The sequence below is a fragment of the Anoplopoma fimbria genome, chromosome 20 (genome assembly GCF_027596085.1).
Source record: "Anoplopoma fimbria isolate UVic2021 breed Golden Eagle Sablefish chromosome 20, Afim_UVic_2022, whole genome shotgun sequence".
In the NCBI taxonomy this organism is placed as follows: domain Eukaryota; kingdom Metazoa; phylum Chordata; class Actinopteri; order Perciformes; family Anoplopomatidae; genus Anoplopoma; species Anoplopoma fimbria.
This window is the reverse complement of record NC_072468.1, coordinates 11,411,261-11,430,667: the sequence shown is the minus strand read 5'-3', so window position 1 is coordinate 11,430,667 and position 19,407 is coordinate 11,411,261. Positions and strand designations below refer to the sequence as shown.

The 19,407-nt window shown below is 40.0% G+C and overlaps 1 protein-coding gene across 5 annotated transcripts in view; it reads right to left on the bottom strand.

The window, feature by feature from the left end:
• Positions 1 to 2,417: 2,417 nt before the first annotated feature.
• LOC129109326 (neurocalcin-delta A) overlaps positions 2,418 to 19,407 on the bottom strand; it is a 63,749-nt gene continuing 46,759 nt past the window's right edge. For all 5 annotated transcript variants that reach the window (XM_054621358.1, XM_054621357.1, XM_054621360.1 and 2 more), the window contains 4 exons: positions 17,254 to 17,664; positions 8,310 to 8,415; positions 6,974 to 7,095; positions 2,418 to 4,957 (listed from right to left, as the gene is read on the bottom strand). In XM_054621358.1, the coding sequence (XP_054477333.1) occupies positions 6,998 to 7,095; positions 8,310 to 8,415; positions 17,254 to 17,631 (582 nt within the window). In that variant the 5' untranslated portion in view covers positions 17,632 to 17,664 and the 3' untranslated portion in view covers positions 2,418 to 4,957; positions 6,974 to 6,997. The remainder of the gene's footprint in view (positions 4,958 to 6,973; positions 7,096 to 8,309; positions 8,416 to 17,253; positions 17,665 to 19,407) is intronic.

Here is a 19,407-nt window from a genome sequence, read left to right as displayed (position 1 = left end):
TGTTAGTGAATGTGGGAGAGAAGTGATGACTTCCTGTCTGAGGATTTAACCCTAACTATTTGCCTGAATTAAAGTCTAGTTTAAAGTTGAAACGTGCATTTTGTAAAGCACACAAGGAAGGTTGTACAGGTCAGCAAAACAATACACAATAGTGTCATCCACAAAAAGATGGACAATACAGTCCATACAATACAGAGAAGAGATAATAATTTCAATATAAATTGTAAACTGCAAAGGGCCCAGAACCAATCCTTGTGGAACAGCTTTTAGTTACTTGTAACATTTGTATGTTCAAGAAGTACTACTCTTCAAGAAGTACTACCCTGAGCCTTCCTCGTAGCACTTATTGCATTCGTATTAGTTGTTGCACTTACTGTATTCGTATCAGTTCGCTGCACTTACTGAATTCGTATTCGTTTACTGCACTTATCCTATTCGTAGTAGTTTGTAGCACTTATTATATTCGTATTAGTCTGTTGCAATTATTGTTTTCGTAGTAATTTGCCTCTGCACTATACTTTTGCTCTGGTTTATGCTTTAAGATGCTTGATTAAGAAAGGAGATGCACTTATGACTTCTGGTGACTAGTAGTTCTCTTGAATACCTATGTTGAATACACTTCCGGTAAGTCGCTTTGGATAAAAGCGTCTGCTAAATGACTGTAATGTAATGTATATTTCCGGCTATGACACTCTGCCATCTTACAGAAAAAGAATTGTGAAACCATCTACAAGCAATCGAATCAAATCCAAAATAGGGTTTGAATAAGTACAGTGATTGTCTGTATTGAAAGCTCTAATATAGTCAACATCGTAACCAAGTGTGGATACTCAACAGCCTACTGAAGCACTCAATGCAACAGCGAAACACAGGAGTGAGACCGTAAATGAGGACCTGACCATCATGGGATGTATAAATAACATTAAAAAGATGAACAAAGTCAGCCTTCGTCATGAAATAGAATTTGTTCCTTCATAAATGATGAGAAGCCTTCTACAAATTTAAAAAGTCAAAGGTCTTATTCATTTTTTTTTTGTCGTGTGTTTTGAAAAAAATATCTTAGATTAAATTTCCATTTTTTTTCTTTTATATTTATGGTGATACAACTATTTATACATCCACATGACATCACTGTAATTGCTTACTCTGTAGTTTGTATTATTCATCCATTTCCCACACTCCCAACTGTTCATACTGCTTTGGCTGCTTTTTGTGAATTTTCCACTCTTATCTACTGATTCATACTCTATTTGAACATTAAATTGTTCCACATCTTCATACATCAGGAGTTTAATACAACTTTAAAGATATTTAAATTGAGATTTCCAAATTTTGACCCATCCATATCCCACTCTCTGAGTCCTCCATCATACAACTTTAGCTGCTTCTTCATCCAATTAAGCCAGGATCCCAGTTTAGGGTCGACCTTTCAACAGCCGGCATTCACACTGCAATTTTTGAAGACATTTCACCGTGTTCCTCTCCGTAATCAAAGATCAGAGTACTTTTTAGTACTTTTCAGTGTGACAGGTCACAGTGGTCGCATTTGAGCAAGCTAGCATGGCATGGTTTTTGACATAACCGCTGGAAAAAACTGCTCTGAAGATGGTTTTGCAATGTTGGTAAATCCACCTCTCTGCCCTAGACTGAAATATTTCAACAACTATACGATGGATTGCAATGAAACTTTGCACGGATGGAGGATGAAGCTTACTGACTTTTGTGGTTCCATTACCTTTCCTCTAACACACCCACAAGGTTGACATTTTGGAGTCCAGAGTGAAGTCGGCCCCCTCCAGCCTCGTCCCCCAGACTTAACGAGCTTAACGAGGAGCCGGTGTGCAGCCAAAACACAGGTGCATTGTGGGATTTGTATTGAGCGGCACCGGGGCTGGAAGAGGAGGACGAAAATAAATCGATAGAACAGTAGAGAACAATCATGTTCTCTACTTTTCATGTAGCGCTGTTATGAAGTCAATATTTATCAGCATGTTAGCATGCGGACATTAGCATTTAGCTCAAAGACCTGCTGTCAATGAGCTGCTAGCATGTCTGTCGACTTTTGTTTTCTCCATGACTAAAGGACATCAACTGAAGCATATAGTAAAGTAGAGTATAGTCCTCCTATTTATGATTTATGTATGCTTTTCCTAGCCATACTCTTGACACAAAGGTGCGCTTTAACAGAATGGTTAGGCCTACTGTAAAAAACATTTCCAAATAATTTAATTTTATTCAGCATTTTGGAATTATTGACCAGATTTTAGCATTACTAAAACTAGAAGCAACAGAACCAATTATGGATTTTTGAGGGCAATAACCATATCAATATTGAAAAAAAAAAAAAAAAAAAAAATCAGATATTCATTTCCTTTCAAACATGCTTATCCTCTTACGTTAGGATTCCTTAAGAATTTTAAGAATTCTGGTGCTCTCTAATTGTTAACCATGCAAAAACAAACTATTAACATTTAAGTATTGATATGTCTTGTTAGTTATGGGCCAACACATACACGATACAATATATCTGCAATAAGTTAATGTAGGCTGAACTTCATCGTTCATACTGAAACCGCAGTATGACAATTAACCAGACATCACATGAATGCTTGCACACAATAAATTGTAAATTTAATTTTTGCCTTTTAAAGTTGACCAAAATACAGAATCCTGTGTTCCAAAACGGCAGTCACTAAATACAGGATACCATACAAAATCTACAAAATGCAACAATTACAAACATTTTGTTCAACAGATAACAATTGTACAGTATAAATTTATACAATACTGTTTTGTTTTTATTTGGCACTTGACCACAAGATGCTATTTTGTGTTTTAACAGAAATGTTACACCTGACGTAGCTTTTTTTAATTATTTTTTTAGCTTTTTTTAAAAAGAAGAAACAAATCATAAAAATACAATAAAAGCAACACATGGTGACAGTATCATTGCAGTGATTCTCGGTTTGTTTGTCTGCATTTTCTTTACCTTCACAAAAAACAGCAGTTGTTCAGTAAAACATTCAAAGCTTTTCTAATTGGAAAATTATACAATAACTGAAAGGGCTTCGCTCTGCCCTGGAGAGGGCTCCGGTACATTCAGGGCAGGGTCACACTGGTCCCAGTTGAACTTACTTAAAAACCTCAGGGAGAGCTTTTTTTTTCTCTCTTTTCTTTGAAAGCTTAGTGAAGGAAAGAAGGAGGGAGATAAGGTGAGAACAAAAACAAAGCTGACTCCTTCCCTTTGTTGATAATAGGACGCCAGCACTTATACTGATGTGTGACCAATAGTGTGTCATTTATTTTACGTGACAGCGTAAACTGTATATTCTAGTTGATTGAAGGTGTGCAGTAAAATCTGGACTGTTGCTAAAGGATTAAGTCCTCTGTGTGTGTTTGGTCCTGTAAAAGATACAATTGGATAGTGATTTCATTATTGAGCTCAACTGAAGAGAGAAAAAAATAAAAGCTCTCAGCCCTAACTACCCAGCATCCCCATTAAACTGCTTGTCATTTCTATATATATCATTTTTGGTGAGTGGTGGTCTATTTCTAAAGCTTCTCTTTGTTTCCCCTCCATGAAGTTATTCAAGTGAACCATCGGGTGTGTCAGCTTTGGCAGTCCGTACGCTGTCAATAACACTGACTACTGGTAGCACTAACGATGACGACACTAACGCACAGAAAGCGAGCTCAGGGCTGGACGGGCAACCGTTCCGTGGAGCCACTGAAATCCATAAACACAGGTAAAAACACACACATGCGCTTAAGTCACATGCATACGTGTTATTTAGTCTATGCATCCCTGCACCCGACTGTTCAACATGCTTCATTTTAAAAACATTTAAAAGTGACCGTGAAGACGTTTGTCTCTGTATCTTCATAAGGTAAAAGTCCGGTATGCATGCTTAACGTCCCGCAATACCTTCAATAAACATTTTTGTTTTTTTTATCTAACATTTCACAACTTTTGTTATGAATTGAGCAATCTGAATTATCTTTACAAATTTAGGTGCACTTTTAATATATCGACACTGTACTGAAATATTTTAAAGACTACTTTCTATTCTCCTTAAGCTAGAGTGCAGAGACGCACTGCCACATTTCAAAATTCTCTGTCAAATTCTTACTGATATGAAAAAAAAAACACTGGAACAGATGGTGGATAAAGGGATGCGTTTCATTCTTCATTATATCAGCGAGACTTCACAAAAATCTAAACTACTGATAAGGGCACGTATGCATAGTAGCATAGTATTACATGTTACATGTAATTTTGTCCCTATACAAAATATGAAACAAAGTCTATCGAGTTTGTAAATGCACAAACACACGTACACATTCTCACAGTAGAAAAGAGGAAACGAAAAAAAAGCAGTACTCGCTCCGAGTGAAGGACAAACTTCACTAGTCCTCTCTGCGGATTAAATAATCCCACCTAAAGTAAGTCCTGTTATTCAACACCATCACGTATCTCTCTCTCTCTCTCTCTCTCTCTCTCTCTCGTGTTGTCTCATGCACACACTCCGTCTATGATACACATTAAAGAGACAGAGGCTCTGTGTCGCCCCGGCTGGAGCCTCAAAAGGGGCACAGAGAGCCAAGCAAAGACACGGACACAGAGACTCCTGTTTAAACTCTATATACACAACCTACTGTGGACCTTCCTAATACTCTGACATGCCTATAGGAGAACTGAGGGAGCCTGGTCAACTACAATCACTGGGGTTTTAGGGAAAAGTCTTCAGGTCAAGTCTTTGTTGGGGTTTGGAGGGTTTTGATAAAAAGCTCAGGGGGGTGGGGTTTAACTGGAGAATTTGGCTCCTGTGCCCATCCTTGATGTCCTCAGTCCTGGTTGAAGGCATGTCTTCTTCATCGTCATCAGCTCGTCATTCTTCATCGTCATTCTGCTCCGTAGTGGAGAGTTAGGGGCATTTGGAGTCCCTCAAAAGAAGCACTGCGAGGAGACGGACAAAGGGAGACAGTCATATTATGACAACAGGAGCTAATATGTCGGTCATTATCAACACATTATGACACAATATAGAAGAGTCATCTAATGTATGTGTGAACGTGTCATATCTGATATTATATTAATCTGTTGAATGCATAACAAGTTTCCAGTTTAAATAATAAAAATATCTACATATGTTAATAATAAATAACAATTTAATGATTTCTCAAGATTTGTTATGGTCCCATTCCGGGGTGGGCAATGTACACAAAGTGCTATCTTATAAAAGGTACATTTATGCGTATTAAAATCCATTTTTACCATAATAGTCATTTTCAAACATTTGCAACATTGCCCACAGTGGCATAATACAAGCAAAGCCTTTAAAGGGAGAGAAACCATTGGATAACAGGTTGGGATAATCTCTGACATTGATATGGCTGCACAATTAATCAAATATTTATCACAAATACGATTTTGGGTTCCCAAAATTAAATTAACCTGATCGACTGCGATATTAACGTTTAAAATGCGTGGCTCATAGAAACACTGCTGCATATCAAATCAAGCACTTCCTAAGCTAACAGCCAGCCACAAGGGGGCGACACAGATGTTTTAGCTGATTGGTAGCTTTCACCGCTGCAGAATAACTTTTAGCTGAATGTTGCAGCTGCAGTCCAGAGTGGAAGACTATGATACTGTATATAACTGGTTTTGCTAAACAAAAATGCAATGAATTCATGTGAAGAATAAACTTATTTTAAGTCTTATTTTGATGCAACGTTTTGTTAATTAGCAGGAATGTAAATGATAAAAGTGAAAACAATAATCTGTTGATTTCATTTTGGGTAAAAAAAAAAAAAAAGGTACCAAACTACTTTAATTTTGCTTCTTAAGACGAGCAATGAAAATAAGGACTATTGTGATTTATATTCAAAGATGTGTAATATATATATAAATAACTGATAAATAATCATCTCAGTCTCAATATTGATCAAAATAATTGTGTTACTGTCACATTGGGGCCAACATGTTCATGGAGGAATCAAGGTAAACTGATGGTGGGTCTTAAATATCTTTAATGATCACAGATCAGCTCACATGCTAGTGGTCAACAATGAGGCTTCAATGCCCCGTTATAAAAGGAACACACACACACATCAAAGACCACTAAAAACACACTGCATTTATGATTCATAACTTGAGAAAACTTTCTAATGATCCTAACACCACGTGGGAGTCTCACAATAACTAATATTAAAACAAAAACAACCTTGTTACTTCTTGTATCAGGGTTTTCTTTTCCTCACATAAAAACTTTATTAAGATCAGTGACTCTTACGGATCTTCCACTATATAACCACAGAGGAAGAGGTGGCGTTCATTCTGGACGGCATACACAAACATCTTAAGAGGAGAAAGACATTTTGCCAGGCGGCTGTTTGTTAACTTATCCTCTTTTACGATTTCTGTGCGGCCATATTTGTTTTTTAACCACCAATTGATTTTGATAAATCCCTAACTTCTGACAACACAGCAGACAACACACGGCACATTTTCTGACTGCTGCTGAAACCCAGAGCTTCGAGTCGATACACTTACTTGTAGACTTCCCGAGACATTAAGAAACACTAATTCATGGGTTTCTATCTCTAGTGAAGAGTTTAGATTTTAAGAGAATCTGAGGTTCTTTACAAGACTGCCAACAAAGACAGCACTTCAGAAATTGCCAAAATGTTACACAAGGGAGCTTTTAAAAATAAGAAGCTCCTTCAGAGTGTCAACAACTGCTCCAAAATAACAGGTCACCTCCTACAAGGCTCTCTTATCCGTCCATGAACTACAAGCCAGTGACATGGTGGATGACCCATCCCACACTGCGCGGCGCACGCAGCCTCTGAATAGCTTCCCTCCAGCAGGCATGCTTACTGCCGACACACTTTGCCGTTTTCAAAAATAAATAACAAGTTTTAGTGTACTGAAGCGTTGCAGGTGAAGATGATGAGTGTGAAGCCTTACAGGTTGTGTTGATGCCCTCAGGTATTAGAACTGTCCGGCGCTGCTGGGGTCGCACTGCAACAGGCGGACGATGGAGGGGTCGCTCTTCGCTCCTTTGATGAACTCCTCCAGAGACAGCTTACCTGAAACACACAACGGCCCCAAAATATGAATGACATGCTGACGTGACTGAGCAACACGTCGCTGGCTGGGAGACACTATTTGTTCAAGAAAACAGAAAATGACTTCAGACACTGGCAGAAAGGATGGGTGTGTTACAGCTTTTCACCAAATGTGCTCCTGTTGGATCTCTTTTCTAATTAGCTGGTTTACTCATTTTGCTGTAAAACACGTCTTATATTCTGCGCTTTATGGCTACCTCATGCTGTGAAGATGACCTGTCCATTTTTGTGCAATTCATTGGTGAGAACTTTAGTGAGATAATACAGAACATTTGAATACCTTATGTACCTTTATCAGTGCATCCTAACAATGTTTCACTTCTCACCAACAGGTGGAGGTGTTGAGGCGGCGGTGAAAAGACAGACAGGAGGTGCCTCACTACGGCGGCTTGTGATTCTCATTAGAAGGAGCAAAGGAAGGACAACGCATCTCCATGTTCCGGTCAGCACACTCCCTCTCTCTTTGTGTGACTGTCTCTGATATGCCGTCACTTTTTCTACCTCTTCTCTCTCTCTCTCTATCTCTCTCTCTCTACCAATCTTCTTTTGCTACATCTTCTCCTCCTCCTACATCTGCACACTACTCACTCATTCTTCACCATCCATCTGTCTCATTCCTCCCATATCCCTTTCCTGTGCTTGGGTTCACCACTGAAGTGTTTGTGCTATATGAATGGGCTCTCTGAGTATCTACAGTATATTTGACTAAAATTGCTGGTTGTACGTGAGCTGTGTTGTCAGTGGGCTACTGCTTCAGGCTGGAGGGCTCTACAAGTGGCTCTGCGGAGGAAAACCCAGTGACAATGACAACAGCTGCCGGCCAGCTAACCAGGTGGCAGTGACAGGCTGTCAAATACATTTGCAATTTGAATGCCTGCTGTGTCCCATTTCACTAAAACCATTTAAATCAACCGTTCAATAGACAAATTACATAATTTTTCTGTATTATTATAATGGTGTCTTGGTAGAAGCAGCGAAATTAAATTTAAAAAGCTTTGTATGAATGGAAGTACTTTTAAATACCTGCTGTTTCTTCCAAACCAGCTTGATGTTTTGGAGTTATAGAAGGTACACACACACACACAACAGTTGTCTTTACTCAAAATGGAGTTGAAGTTGGTTCTACATCATCGACTACCCCCAACATGAAACAACAGTGGACGAGGTGAGCCTACCGTCTCTGTTGGTGTCCATCTGCCTGAAGATCTTCTCCGTCCTCTTCTCGGGTGTCGACTCGTCCTCGGGCATCTTCATCACAGAGGACACCATCTTATAGATCGCCTAGGAAGGGGACACAAGGGAGGTCATATAATCAATGATTGATCCATGGAATCTCTGTAAACGATTTGTCTGCATCTGTAAAAAGTTCTCTGAGTCTCTAGCATCTGATAATCAAGACCTTTTTAGATGGATCAGTTTTAAAAGGCCCTGAAAAGCTACTTTCTCAATCAATCAATCAACCTGCTCAGCATTGGTAGCCATAAGTGAGCACACTCTGTTTTTCCACAGTTAGAGCAGTTGCGGATATTTCACATACGAGATGTTCTGTATTTAATTTTGTCTGTGCTCTTTCAACTCTTTTGAAGTGGACTAAGTTGAAAAAAGTGACGCCCTCTACTTTTGTGCAACAATCATGATTTAGCCAAATCTGATTTTTAAGATAAACTTGAATTTCTAAATGCTGCCTTCATGAAAATGGAACAGTTTCAAACATTCGTGCCTCTCAGCTTCTCTCTTAGTGTGCTCTCATCAAATTGCTTGTTTGCCAATATCTGAACACATGGGCTATCGGCCTGACTGCTGTTTAGCCTCTAGGGACAACGGACAGTATTTTTGGTGTTCCGGTGTAGCCAGCGGATATCCAGATATCGGATATCTGGGCCAAGACTTCCTCTTCCCTGTGCCAGTCATTGTTTTCAGTCCAATTAGCAATTTGAAAAGTTGAGACTGGAGTTGGAGAGACGACGTCTATGAGTGGATTGTTTCACAAGTAGCCAGTTTATCTTTTAAACTGATAAAAAGCTAAATCATTACCAGACGATAGCCTATGGATGCCTCTTCATTTGCTCTCTACACACACACACACACACACACACACACACACACACACACACACACACACACACACACACACACACACACACACACACACACACACACACACACACACACACACACACACACACACACTGTTTACGTGCATTCACTAAAAGCCTGCTCAAACATGATTGGTCAATGACCAAAGTCTTGTCCCATTGCCTACAGATTCTGCAGTCACATGCAGATATCTGTTTAAAGAGATTACTTGTATGCAAACTATGGCTGGATCCAGACTAAGGATGCATTGATCAAACGTTTTCTACTTATAACAAATGTCTGCCGATACAGAGTACTGACCCTGAGTACTGTTTTAGTATATTAATGTTTTATTTTTACATTCATATTTTAACATTTTTCTTTACCGGAGCCTGCCAGCTAAATGATTTCACACACTGTACTTGTATAACAGGAGTGATAATAAACATCTTGAATTTGATACATGCGCTCTATTTTTCCACAAATTAAAAAACAATGCGGGTCTCATCTGGTTTTATGAGGTCAGGGATCACTCAGGCACGGAATACTGATCCAGCTGCCGACCATGACTTCATGAATGTACCTGATAACTGAAGAACTGAATTCTATATCATTAAAGAAACTGTATCTCATAGCACCGATACTGGCCCCTTGTGTCTGATAGGTGCCTCCCCTGGTCCAGACTACAGAGGCTGCAAAACTCTTTTGAGAATAAATTACATTTTGGTGGTTTAGGTACGGTGGAGACGAACATACGCACGTACCGATCCCTCACACACTATTTATCCGTGTTGTGTCTCCGCTGCTCTCTGGTGCATCGCAGGCTGTTTGGCAGTAAACAGTGAAATCCCAGCCCACTCTCTCTGTCTCTAATAAGGAGGCGGGTTTGAGGGGAATGGGAGCCGACATGTGAACAGAGGAGGGCTGATTGTGATTACAGTGCAGCGGGAGCTTTAAATAGGTGCTGGTTATGCCTCTTATTACACAGTAGCAGGGCTGCTCCGCTCCTGGGTCGACATGGAGGAAAAAGCAGCAGCCACGGTTAATATGTGTCTTCATTTCAGTTCTGAGCTGGGTCTGTTATTAATCAAAATCCCTCAAACGGCTGGGAGTGTTTAGTACATTTAGCCAATATTACATGTTGGGGATTTAGCTGTTGGTCTAATCCAAAGCAACGCAGTGGAATGAGATTAAATTTCTAAATCCCCAAATTACAAGCAACCAATAAGAAGTGAAGCGATCTGGAGCTTAGAGCCCTCTCAATATTCCCGACAGCTCACACCAAAGAGAGACATTACAGAGACATCACTATTCCTCTGTCCCATGGAGCTCCATTGTTGTCCACAAACCATTAAAAACACATCAGTGAGTCACACTGTTGCTCTGGCTGACATGTTCTTTCATTAATGAACACAAACCCATATACACCTTCCTGCTGCCACAAATACTCACTAGAGCATCAGATGTGAGAATAGTGGTCACTATATAAGGACTACTTGAAAGCCACTTTCCTGTATACACATTGCTGACAAAAATATGAAAACATGAAGTAACATAAATCTTCTATTTTTACAATCTTAAACAGGGAATAACAATGAATTATGTAGCCACTAAATTGGACACAATGCATTACATTTCAACAAAAAAATCAGGCTGTATAACAATTTGAACCTTTTTCTTCATGGTCTACAGCCCTGTATTTTCTTTAATGCTCAAAATACATTTGTTTTAGAGAAATAAAATAACATTTTATTTTCAAAGATATCAGTTAATTTAGTATTCCATTCATTATTCTAATAATACATATAAAATTTGCATTAAATAACAAAAAAGAGTTGAGAAAAAATCATTATGATGAAAAACAGATCCCCAACATATGCACTACTTTCTCCTGTTTAAGTAATCTTCGCTAAAATTAACGAGACGTTCACTATATATTTGAACTCTTTTATCAAAAATGCATGTCTTCAGTAGGAACCAATGAGCCTGGGCACAAGACAGTATAAGGAAGTCAGAAAGTATTAAGAAATGGACTTACACACTTAGGCCTTCGCAAGGGGTTTGTTGATAGTTAGAGAATTTAAGAATAACACCAGCCTTCTCCTTTAACAAAGCCAGTGTTTAGATAGCATATCTGAGGGGGTTAAAATATCATGCAGAGTTACTCTCCTGCGCTTAAAGTAAAGCCAGCGTTATTTAGGTGTGATCCTTTCTTCCCCTGTGTCCACAGACCACAACCTTTCTCTTAATTGGTTGTGTCTCTCTTCACACCTGACACCCTGCCAGCTGGTGTGTCCTCCTTGGCTGATTGTCCGTCTTCGTCTCCCCTCTTACCTCCTACTAGGGATTGACTTAATTTATCACACAATTTTAACACTGAAAACCGCCTGCACATCCTTCATTTGTCTTGCACATATGTATTATTTTACGTTTTAGACTGACTTCATCAAGCTTTAGAAGTCTATCTGAATGCCACAAGGAAAATAAAAATCTTCTTTCAAACCCCCTCAGCAGGGGAGCCTTGTCTCATGTGGAACAAGATTGAGGACAGACATAAAAAAAAAAAAGAACATAGGTACTAAGGCATGACTTTTTCGTGGTCACTTTCAAAATGAGAGTGAGATTTCATGTGTACATAATAGTTAAATGTTCACCTTTTGTTCTTCTTGGATCTCCTCGTTTTTTGTTTATTTGTCTGTTTCTGTGTACTAATGAGTGGAAAAAAAGATTCAAATTCCTTGTATGCATACGCCTACATGGCCAATCAAGCTGATAAAGCCGATTCTGAGAAGAAAAGTATCATCCCATAAATGTCATCACATTCCCTCTTGACCTTAACCACATGAAAAAATACAGCGAGAGAGAGTCAGATGTGGAAAGGCAGAGCTTAAAGGGACAGTGTGTAGGATTTGATGGCCTCTAGCACAGTGGTTGCAGATTGCAACCAACTGAAAACCCCTCCGCTCCCTCCTCCCTGTCCAAGACTGCAGTAATGTTGGCCGCCTAGTGCGACAAATATCAGACGGTGGCTGGCAGTACCCCGGTTTTGCACTTTGCGCAGTTTCACAAGCGTGACGGAGAACTATGGTGGCCCCCAGGAAACGTAAAAACGAAAAGGTGTCTGTTTTCCGTGAAGAGGACCCTCTCCCAATGTACTTATGAAGGCCTCTTTCTAATCTAAGGAAAAGACAATTCTTAGTGTCAGGTGATTTTACACTAATGAAAACATAATTATGAATATTATATTACATTACATTACATTACAGTCATTTAGCAGACGCTTTTATCCAAAGCGACTTACCGGAAGTGTATTCAACATAGGTATTCAAGAGAACTACTAGTCACCAGAAGTCATAAGTGCATCTCCTTTCTTAAACAAGCATCCTAAAGCATAAACCAGAGCAAAAGTATAGTGCAGAGGCAAATTACTACGAAAACAATAATTGCAACAGACTAATACGAATATAATAAGTGCTACAAACTACTACGAATAGGATAAGTGCAGTAAACAAATACGAATTCAATAAGTGCAGCGAACTGATACGAATACAGTAAGTGCAACAACTAATACGAGTGCAATAAGTGCTACGAGGAAGGCTCAGGGTAGTACTTCATGAAGAGGTGAGTTTTCAGCCTGCGCCGAAAGATGGGCAGCGACTCTGCTGTCCTGACGTCAGTGGGGAGTTCATTCCACCACTGAGGGGCCAGGACAGAAAAAAGCTGTGACCGGGTGGATCGGCCGCAGGGACCTCTGAGCGACGGGGCAACCAATCGCCCCGAGGCAGCAGAGCGAAGTGGTCGGGCGGGGGTGTAGGGCTTGACCAAGGCCTGGAGATAGGAAGGAGCTGTTCCTTTCACTGCCCTGTAGGCTAGCACCAGAGTCTTAAACTGGGTGCGAGCTCTTACAGGGAGCCAGTGTAGAGAACGGAGAAGGGAAGTTGTGTGAGAGAACTTGGGGCGATTATTACAATTCTGCTAATAGAAATGCTACACACTGGCCTTTTAAGAGAGACAGGAAGGAAGACAGTGAGGAAGGGGGGTCGTCTACTTCTCAATCAGAATCAGGTTCAAGGAATTTGCCATGGTGTTTTGTTGCAGAACCAAAAAATTATCAAGAAATTAAAATATAGAATGCTGTTGATAATTATTTGTGGCGACGAGCCAGCTGAGCACAGTTGGAGTGTCCCTGCAGTAATAAGCAGCCATACACAACATGCACACAGTGTCTCGCATAACCCCCACACAAAAGATGAATACGTTTCCCATGGCGACTTTATCTGACTGAGCAGTGATCTATTCATATAACCTGCTATTCTCTTCAATCTCACTAAATTACCTGTGTGAATGCTCTCTCCCTCCTCTTTTTGCCTATCGAGACAATGAACTTCCCCACGGCTGATAGCGCCGCGTTCCAGATAAAAAGGTAGACAGAGGGTAGATATCAATTATTGGTGAGTCGAGTAGACACTTTTCATCTTTCTCCCGCAGTTCAGATTTTGTCGTTATCTGAGGAATAGGAGCCGGGCTGGCTGCCATCCATCTCATTCAATTACTCCCACAGCAAGGCTAATTATGAGCATCAGCAGCATTTACATACTCTCTGCAGGGGAGACCATTAGCTAGCTGGAGTGAGCCACAGCTCTCACTCACTAAGGGAAATGGAGGTTTGTGAGTAGAAAACACGGAGACCACTCTAGGGGGGAATGACAGGGTCCTTGGTGAAGCATTTTCAAATTACTATTATACTGTTGTGGGGGAAAATATATCTTACAGAAAATAACTTGGGTCAAATTCTGTTAAATCATGAATAAAAGAGCTATATGACATTTCTAAAGATTTGTGAAATCTTCATTACAGATGTAGATGGGGATGAAGTCTTGCACCTGTCGCTGCAATGTGTGCACTACAAAAACTAAATGGCAACCTCATAAAAGCCCGAGGAGGAGCTCTTTTATTTGTGTTGCAAAAAAATAGTTAAAAGTAAAAACAAAGAAAATGGCTTTCCCTTATGGCCGAGCAGATGTGGCCACTACCGACTGGCCATAAGAGTCTTCAGCTATGCTAGTGGCTCTGGGAGACTGTTCTAGGCGCAGTGGTGCTTTGAGATAAATGCTAACGTCAAAACGCTAACTTTTTCATAACGACAATACTGATGAGGTGATAGATAGCAGATAAAGTTTACAATGTTCACCATATTAGTTTATTGTGTTAGCATGCTAACATTTGCTGTTTATCACTGAACACAAAATGCAGCTTCCCTCAACTTAAACTGAACAACACTAAATCTTGTAAATATTACGTTGGCTTTAGTAAATATAAGGTTTGTATGTCTGGGATTCTGGTACACAGATACACACCACAAAGTGGATGGATTAAGCTTCATGACATCCACTTGACAATCTGCCCTCTGATATCACTGAAGGCCGATACTGTGATCACACTAAGCTGCAGACTTTACTTAAAGACCATGAGCTCAGGCATCATTTTAACTCCAGCAGTCACTTTGCAAAAGACAGCGCTACCTGAAAACTTTTCTCTTAGCCTGCTTTCTCTCTCTGCAGAGGTGGGTGGCTTTGAACCGGGAGAGTCAGCCAGCCAAATGCAGATGGGGGAGTAGATATGCTTCTGTGTGTGTCTGAGACACAGAGAGAGAGAGAGAGAGAGAGAGGGAAAGAGAGACGGCCCTGGGCTCTGTCTGAAACTGAACTTTAGCCATGATCTATGGCACTATCTAATCTAATGAGTAAAACAGAGCTGCTTCTGCATTTCAAAAGCCACAATCAAACTCAAATCAACAAGACTGCATTTCCTCATTAGAGCCAAAATACCAACTTTTCAACACTCTTCTCTTCTTCTTTACTTCAACTAATGAGCCTTGCACACAGCCAGACATGGGCGTTTGAGTCATGCTTTTTTATTTGTCTGTCCTTGGGAAGAGCAGCACCTTTTAATGGAAAGTGGGCAGAGGGTTTTATGTCATCTAGTGACAGGCTGAAGTCTGAATCATCGCGGTCTTGAGGTGGGGAGGCTAATCTAACCTTGGAACTATGATACGTGGGCAAATGTGAGGCTTTGAAGATTCATATTTGCTAAGATTGGCCGTGGATGCCATAACATTTATCAGAGAAGACTGCTTGTCGAAGATAGAATTGCATTGCTAGGCAACAGCAAAGGGGACATGTTCCCTGGACCCTAGGGGACAAATATCCATCCTTTAGGACCAAGTCACAGCAAACAAAAACATGTAGGAGAAAACTTTTAAAAGCAAGTTTGAATGTGTGAGGACGGTTTTATCTGTTCGCTGCCTGACACATTTGATTGTCGTGGGTTTTGATTAAATTATACAAAAGACAACATTAATTTAGTTAAATTTAAAATTGCAGTAAATTGTGTGATTAGCTGTATTACCGCACAAAACATAAAAACAGATAAGCTGCGAGATATTTGTGTCGATAAACACAGAATATTTACGGTAAAAAAACTTATTCATCCTCCAGGGGAGAATTGCCAGGCTACCTTCAAAAAGCCAGAAGTCTTATTGATTTGTTGAGTTAGGGGAAACTTTATATACTTAAATGATTAATTCTCTTGGTTTCAAATGAATTAAACAGTAAATATACTGCATAAAAAATATTTTCAGTCTGAAACTTTTGTTTTAAAACACTGCAGTTGGCCTGTCCCCCTTCTTGTCCCAAGTACTGCACATGTTACTGTTTCTTTGCATCCATTGGCAGTTGGTTGTTGTGGTGCCGTACGTCCTATTTTCTGTCATAAATTCTGCAGTGAAGGATATTATACTACTACGGCTAACATGTAGTTGGGATTCCAAAGGCGGTTTCACAGGCTCCACCTTGCTCCCAGGTGCCACCTGATGGTTGCTGGAGTCCACAACAATTCCTGGGTGAACTTAAGTTCCCCCCTTGCTGGTAAACTCATAATATTTCGCACCGAGCCGTTACTGTTTCAAGGGTTGCAAAATAAATATTGTCTCTAAAAATACCAATAATATCTGCTCAACAGGAAGTGAAACTAGTTGAAACTAAAATGACCAACTAAATGCTGTTACAAAAATGTGAATGTGTGCAGCTGAAATAGTCTGTTTACATGAGAAGCTCTTTTGCAGGAAATGCCACCCATGCTCCTCCTTTTCCCATTTTTTTTTTTTTTTTTTTTTTTTTTTTTTTTTTTTTTATAAAGAGTGCACAACCAGGAGCATTTCTACCATTCCTATACTGTAAATATAAAGTACAACTGTTGAACCTGCCACAGAGAGAAAAAAAATTGGGTTCAATCCTTCTAAAAATAAACAAGAACTCTCATTTCAAAATAAGCAGGCTTTCTCAAATTGCTCGTCAGTTTAATCTTTTTCTTCCTCCTGGAAATGTAATGTTGGTTAGAATGTTTGAAAGCCCACAGAGCCCGCTGGGCATTTCAGATGACATTCACCATCATTACCTTAATGAATGACAAAAAGTTACCATGCAGGGCTTTTAACACTGACAAGGATTTAATTCATAAAGTCCTTCCTCGTATTTCAAGCTTGAGGCTGCTTTTGGCAACTTTAAAGGAAACCAGCTAACCTTTGAAAAAAAAAGGAAGCATATACAGTATGTGTTGAAAAAAAAAGACTAGGCTTAGCTTTAGGTCCATTTGTGAAAGTAAAAAAGGGAAGAGCTAATGGAAAATCCACATTTTTTCTTTCCAGTTAAAAGCCACATTCAAGAAGATGTAAAGCTAATGGTTGTTTCCAAAACTGCTTTCATTTCATTAATCTTAATATCTTAATGCATCTTTTAAGTACACTGACATTTCAATGCTGGCGGGAAATGAAGGTCTCAGAAATCATGTGTGGAGGCACATCCAGCTCTGTATCTGTGAGAGCTTCCTCCTGTCCTTAAAGTGCCAACACTGTTTTTTTCAGTCTCATAAAGAGTGTGTTATGGATATCGTGGCAGCATGGTCAATACAAATGTTTAAAAATCACTGCCCTGTTTAATGTTACAGTGTGTGTATCTGTGCCTTTCTGCCTTCATGCGCACTCACCTGCACAATCTCCAGCATCTCAGCTTTGCTGATGTACCCGTTTCCGTCCAGGTCGTACATGCTGAATGCCCATTTCAACTTCTGCTCCAGCTTACCACGCGACGTCACACTCAGAGCAATGATGAACTCCCGAAAGTCTATTGTCCCGTCGCCGTTGGCATCGAACGTGCGGAAGACGTGCTCGGCGAACTTCGAGGCGTCTCCATAGGGGAAGAAGTTACCGTAGATCTTCTTGAACTCCTCCATGGAGAGGTTCCCGCTGGGGCAGTCCCTCAGGAAGCCCTTGTACCACTCCTGGATCTCGTGCTCGGTGAAGTCGGTGCTCTCCAGGAGGTCCTGCATCACCTCGGGGCGGAGCTTGCTGTTCTGCTTCCCCATGTCTGTCGGTCCGGTCGGTCGCTCGGCTCACAGCTGGGAGACAGAGGGAGGAGAGGATTTATTTTTAGGATGGAATAAACACAATTAACAGTGCAATATAGTGCTCTATTGATTTCGTGGGTCACAGATAACTGACAGACATGAGAAGAAGAAAATCTGCTCATCACACACATCATTTAAATGTATAGACCTTCATAGCAATAATTACCAGCTGAATGGGATACACTCATATTAATCTATAGATATGTTTCAGAGTTATGTCATCCTGACATGAACGCCCAGAGCCGGAATAGAAAGCAAACAAGAACGACTTTTTGTGACATAAAGAGATAGCCAATTTGAAAAATAGAAACCTAATTTTCAGCTCAGACTGCAGAATTAGCATAAGGAGCATGTAACTGGTGAGAAGCCTGGATTTCAATAAGGGTTTAGATAGTTTTACCCCGTTTTAAGGTAAGACATTTAAATGAACATTGCAAAAAGTTTGTCGGGCTCCACGATCGATGCTTTTGTGGTCAGCAGTGCACGCGTTGAGTGACAGCTGATAGAGACTCGTGGATAGAAAGTGCTTTATGTTGTTTTCATGATACATTATTCCAATAAGATAAATCACAAACATGTGCTCTGAGCCTCTCTCCATGATTCCCAGCAGAACAAGTTGGCACTTTAATCATTTCATTCATTCTGTGGTTAGAACTCATTAGCAGTCTGTCCTTTAAAAAGGATGCTTTGGGTTATAATTTGCCTATTAAATTCTACTTTACTTTGAAAGGGGAGTTCAGTAATTGTTTCCACTACGGGTTGTTTGAATCGGATGCATGCAACAGTTAAATAACCACTGCTGATGTGTCCTCAAGTGGCTTTACCGACATAGACCAAAAATGTAAGCAAGATGTTATGCTTATCAGGTCTAAATTCCCTCCCTTTTTACAAACTATTGGAACTTTTCATGGAAAACAGCAGTGTGTACTCTGAGTACACACAATGGCATATGCCCTGCATGGGTTTAATGGTCTATAAAATCTATACACCCCACACCCCCCACCCACCCACCCACACCCCCACACCACACACACACACCCACACACACACACACACACACACACACACACACACACACACACACACACACCACACACACACACACACACACACACACACACACACACACACACACACACACACACACACACACACAGAACTCAGTTTAGCTGCACTTGAAGGAAAAGGTGGTGCAGCCAAATGTTATTGAAGATGAGACTCTCAACAAACAACATTCAGACTCATCACTCACAGAATATCTTAAGTCTTTTCCTGGAACTTGCACAGTGTTTGTCGTGTACATCTTTATGAACAGGATAAAGCTTTATAATCCATGTTTGCAGACGGTTTCAATGTTCATGTAATAAAACACCAAAATGAAAAGACATTAACTTTACTGCATTCGCTAGTTCCTAATAAATTCACCTGTTTGAACAGAAACTCTAAATGTGTCATAGATCCGTTGTTTTAGTTTGTTTAAGACACTGTGTTAAAAGTTTAATCAGATCACGCTAATCACATCTTGTTTTTCACATCCATGGTTCTAGAAGTAACAAGTAAAAATTACTAATGTAATTATTAATGTAAACAGAACTTTATCCCCAGTTTCACAAAGGTCACTTTTTCACCCATTCATAATGCCACTTTCATCACAACGTCTTCATTAATCAACAGAAACAAGGCAGAGACAGTTATGTGATTAGTTGCTGCTTCAGGCTGAATTAGTGAACAGCT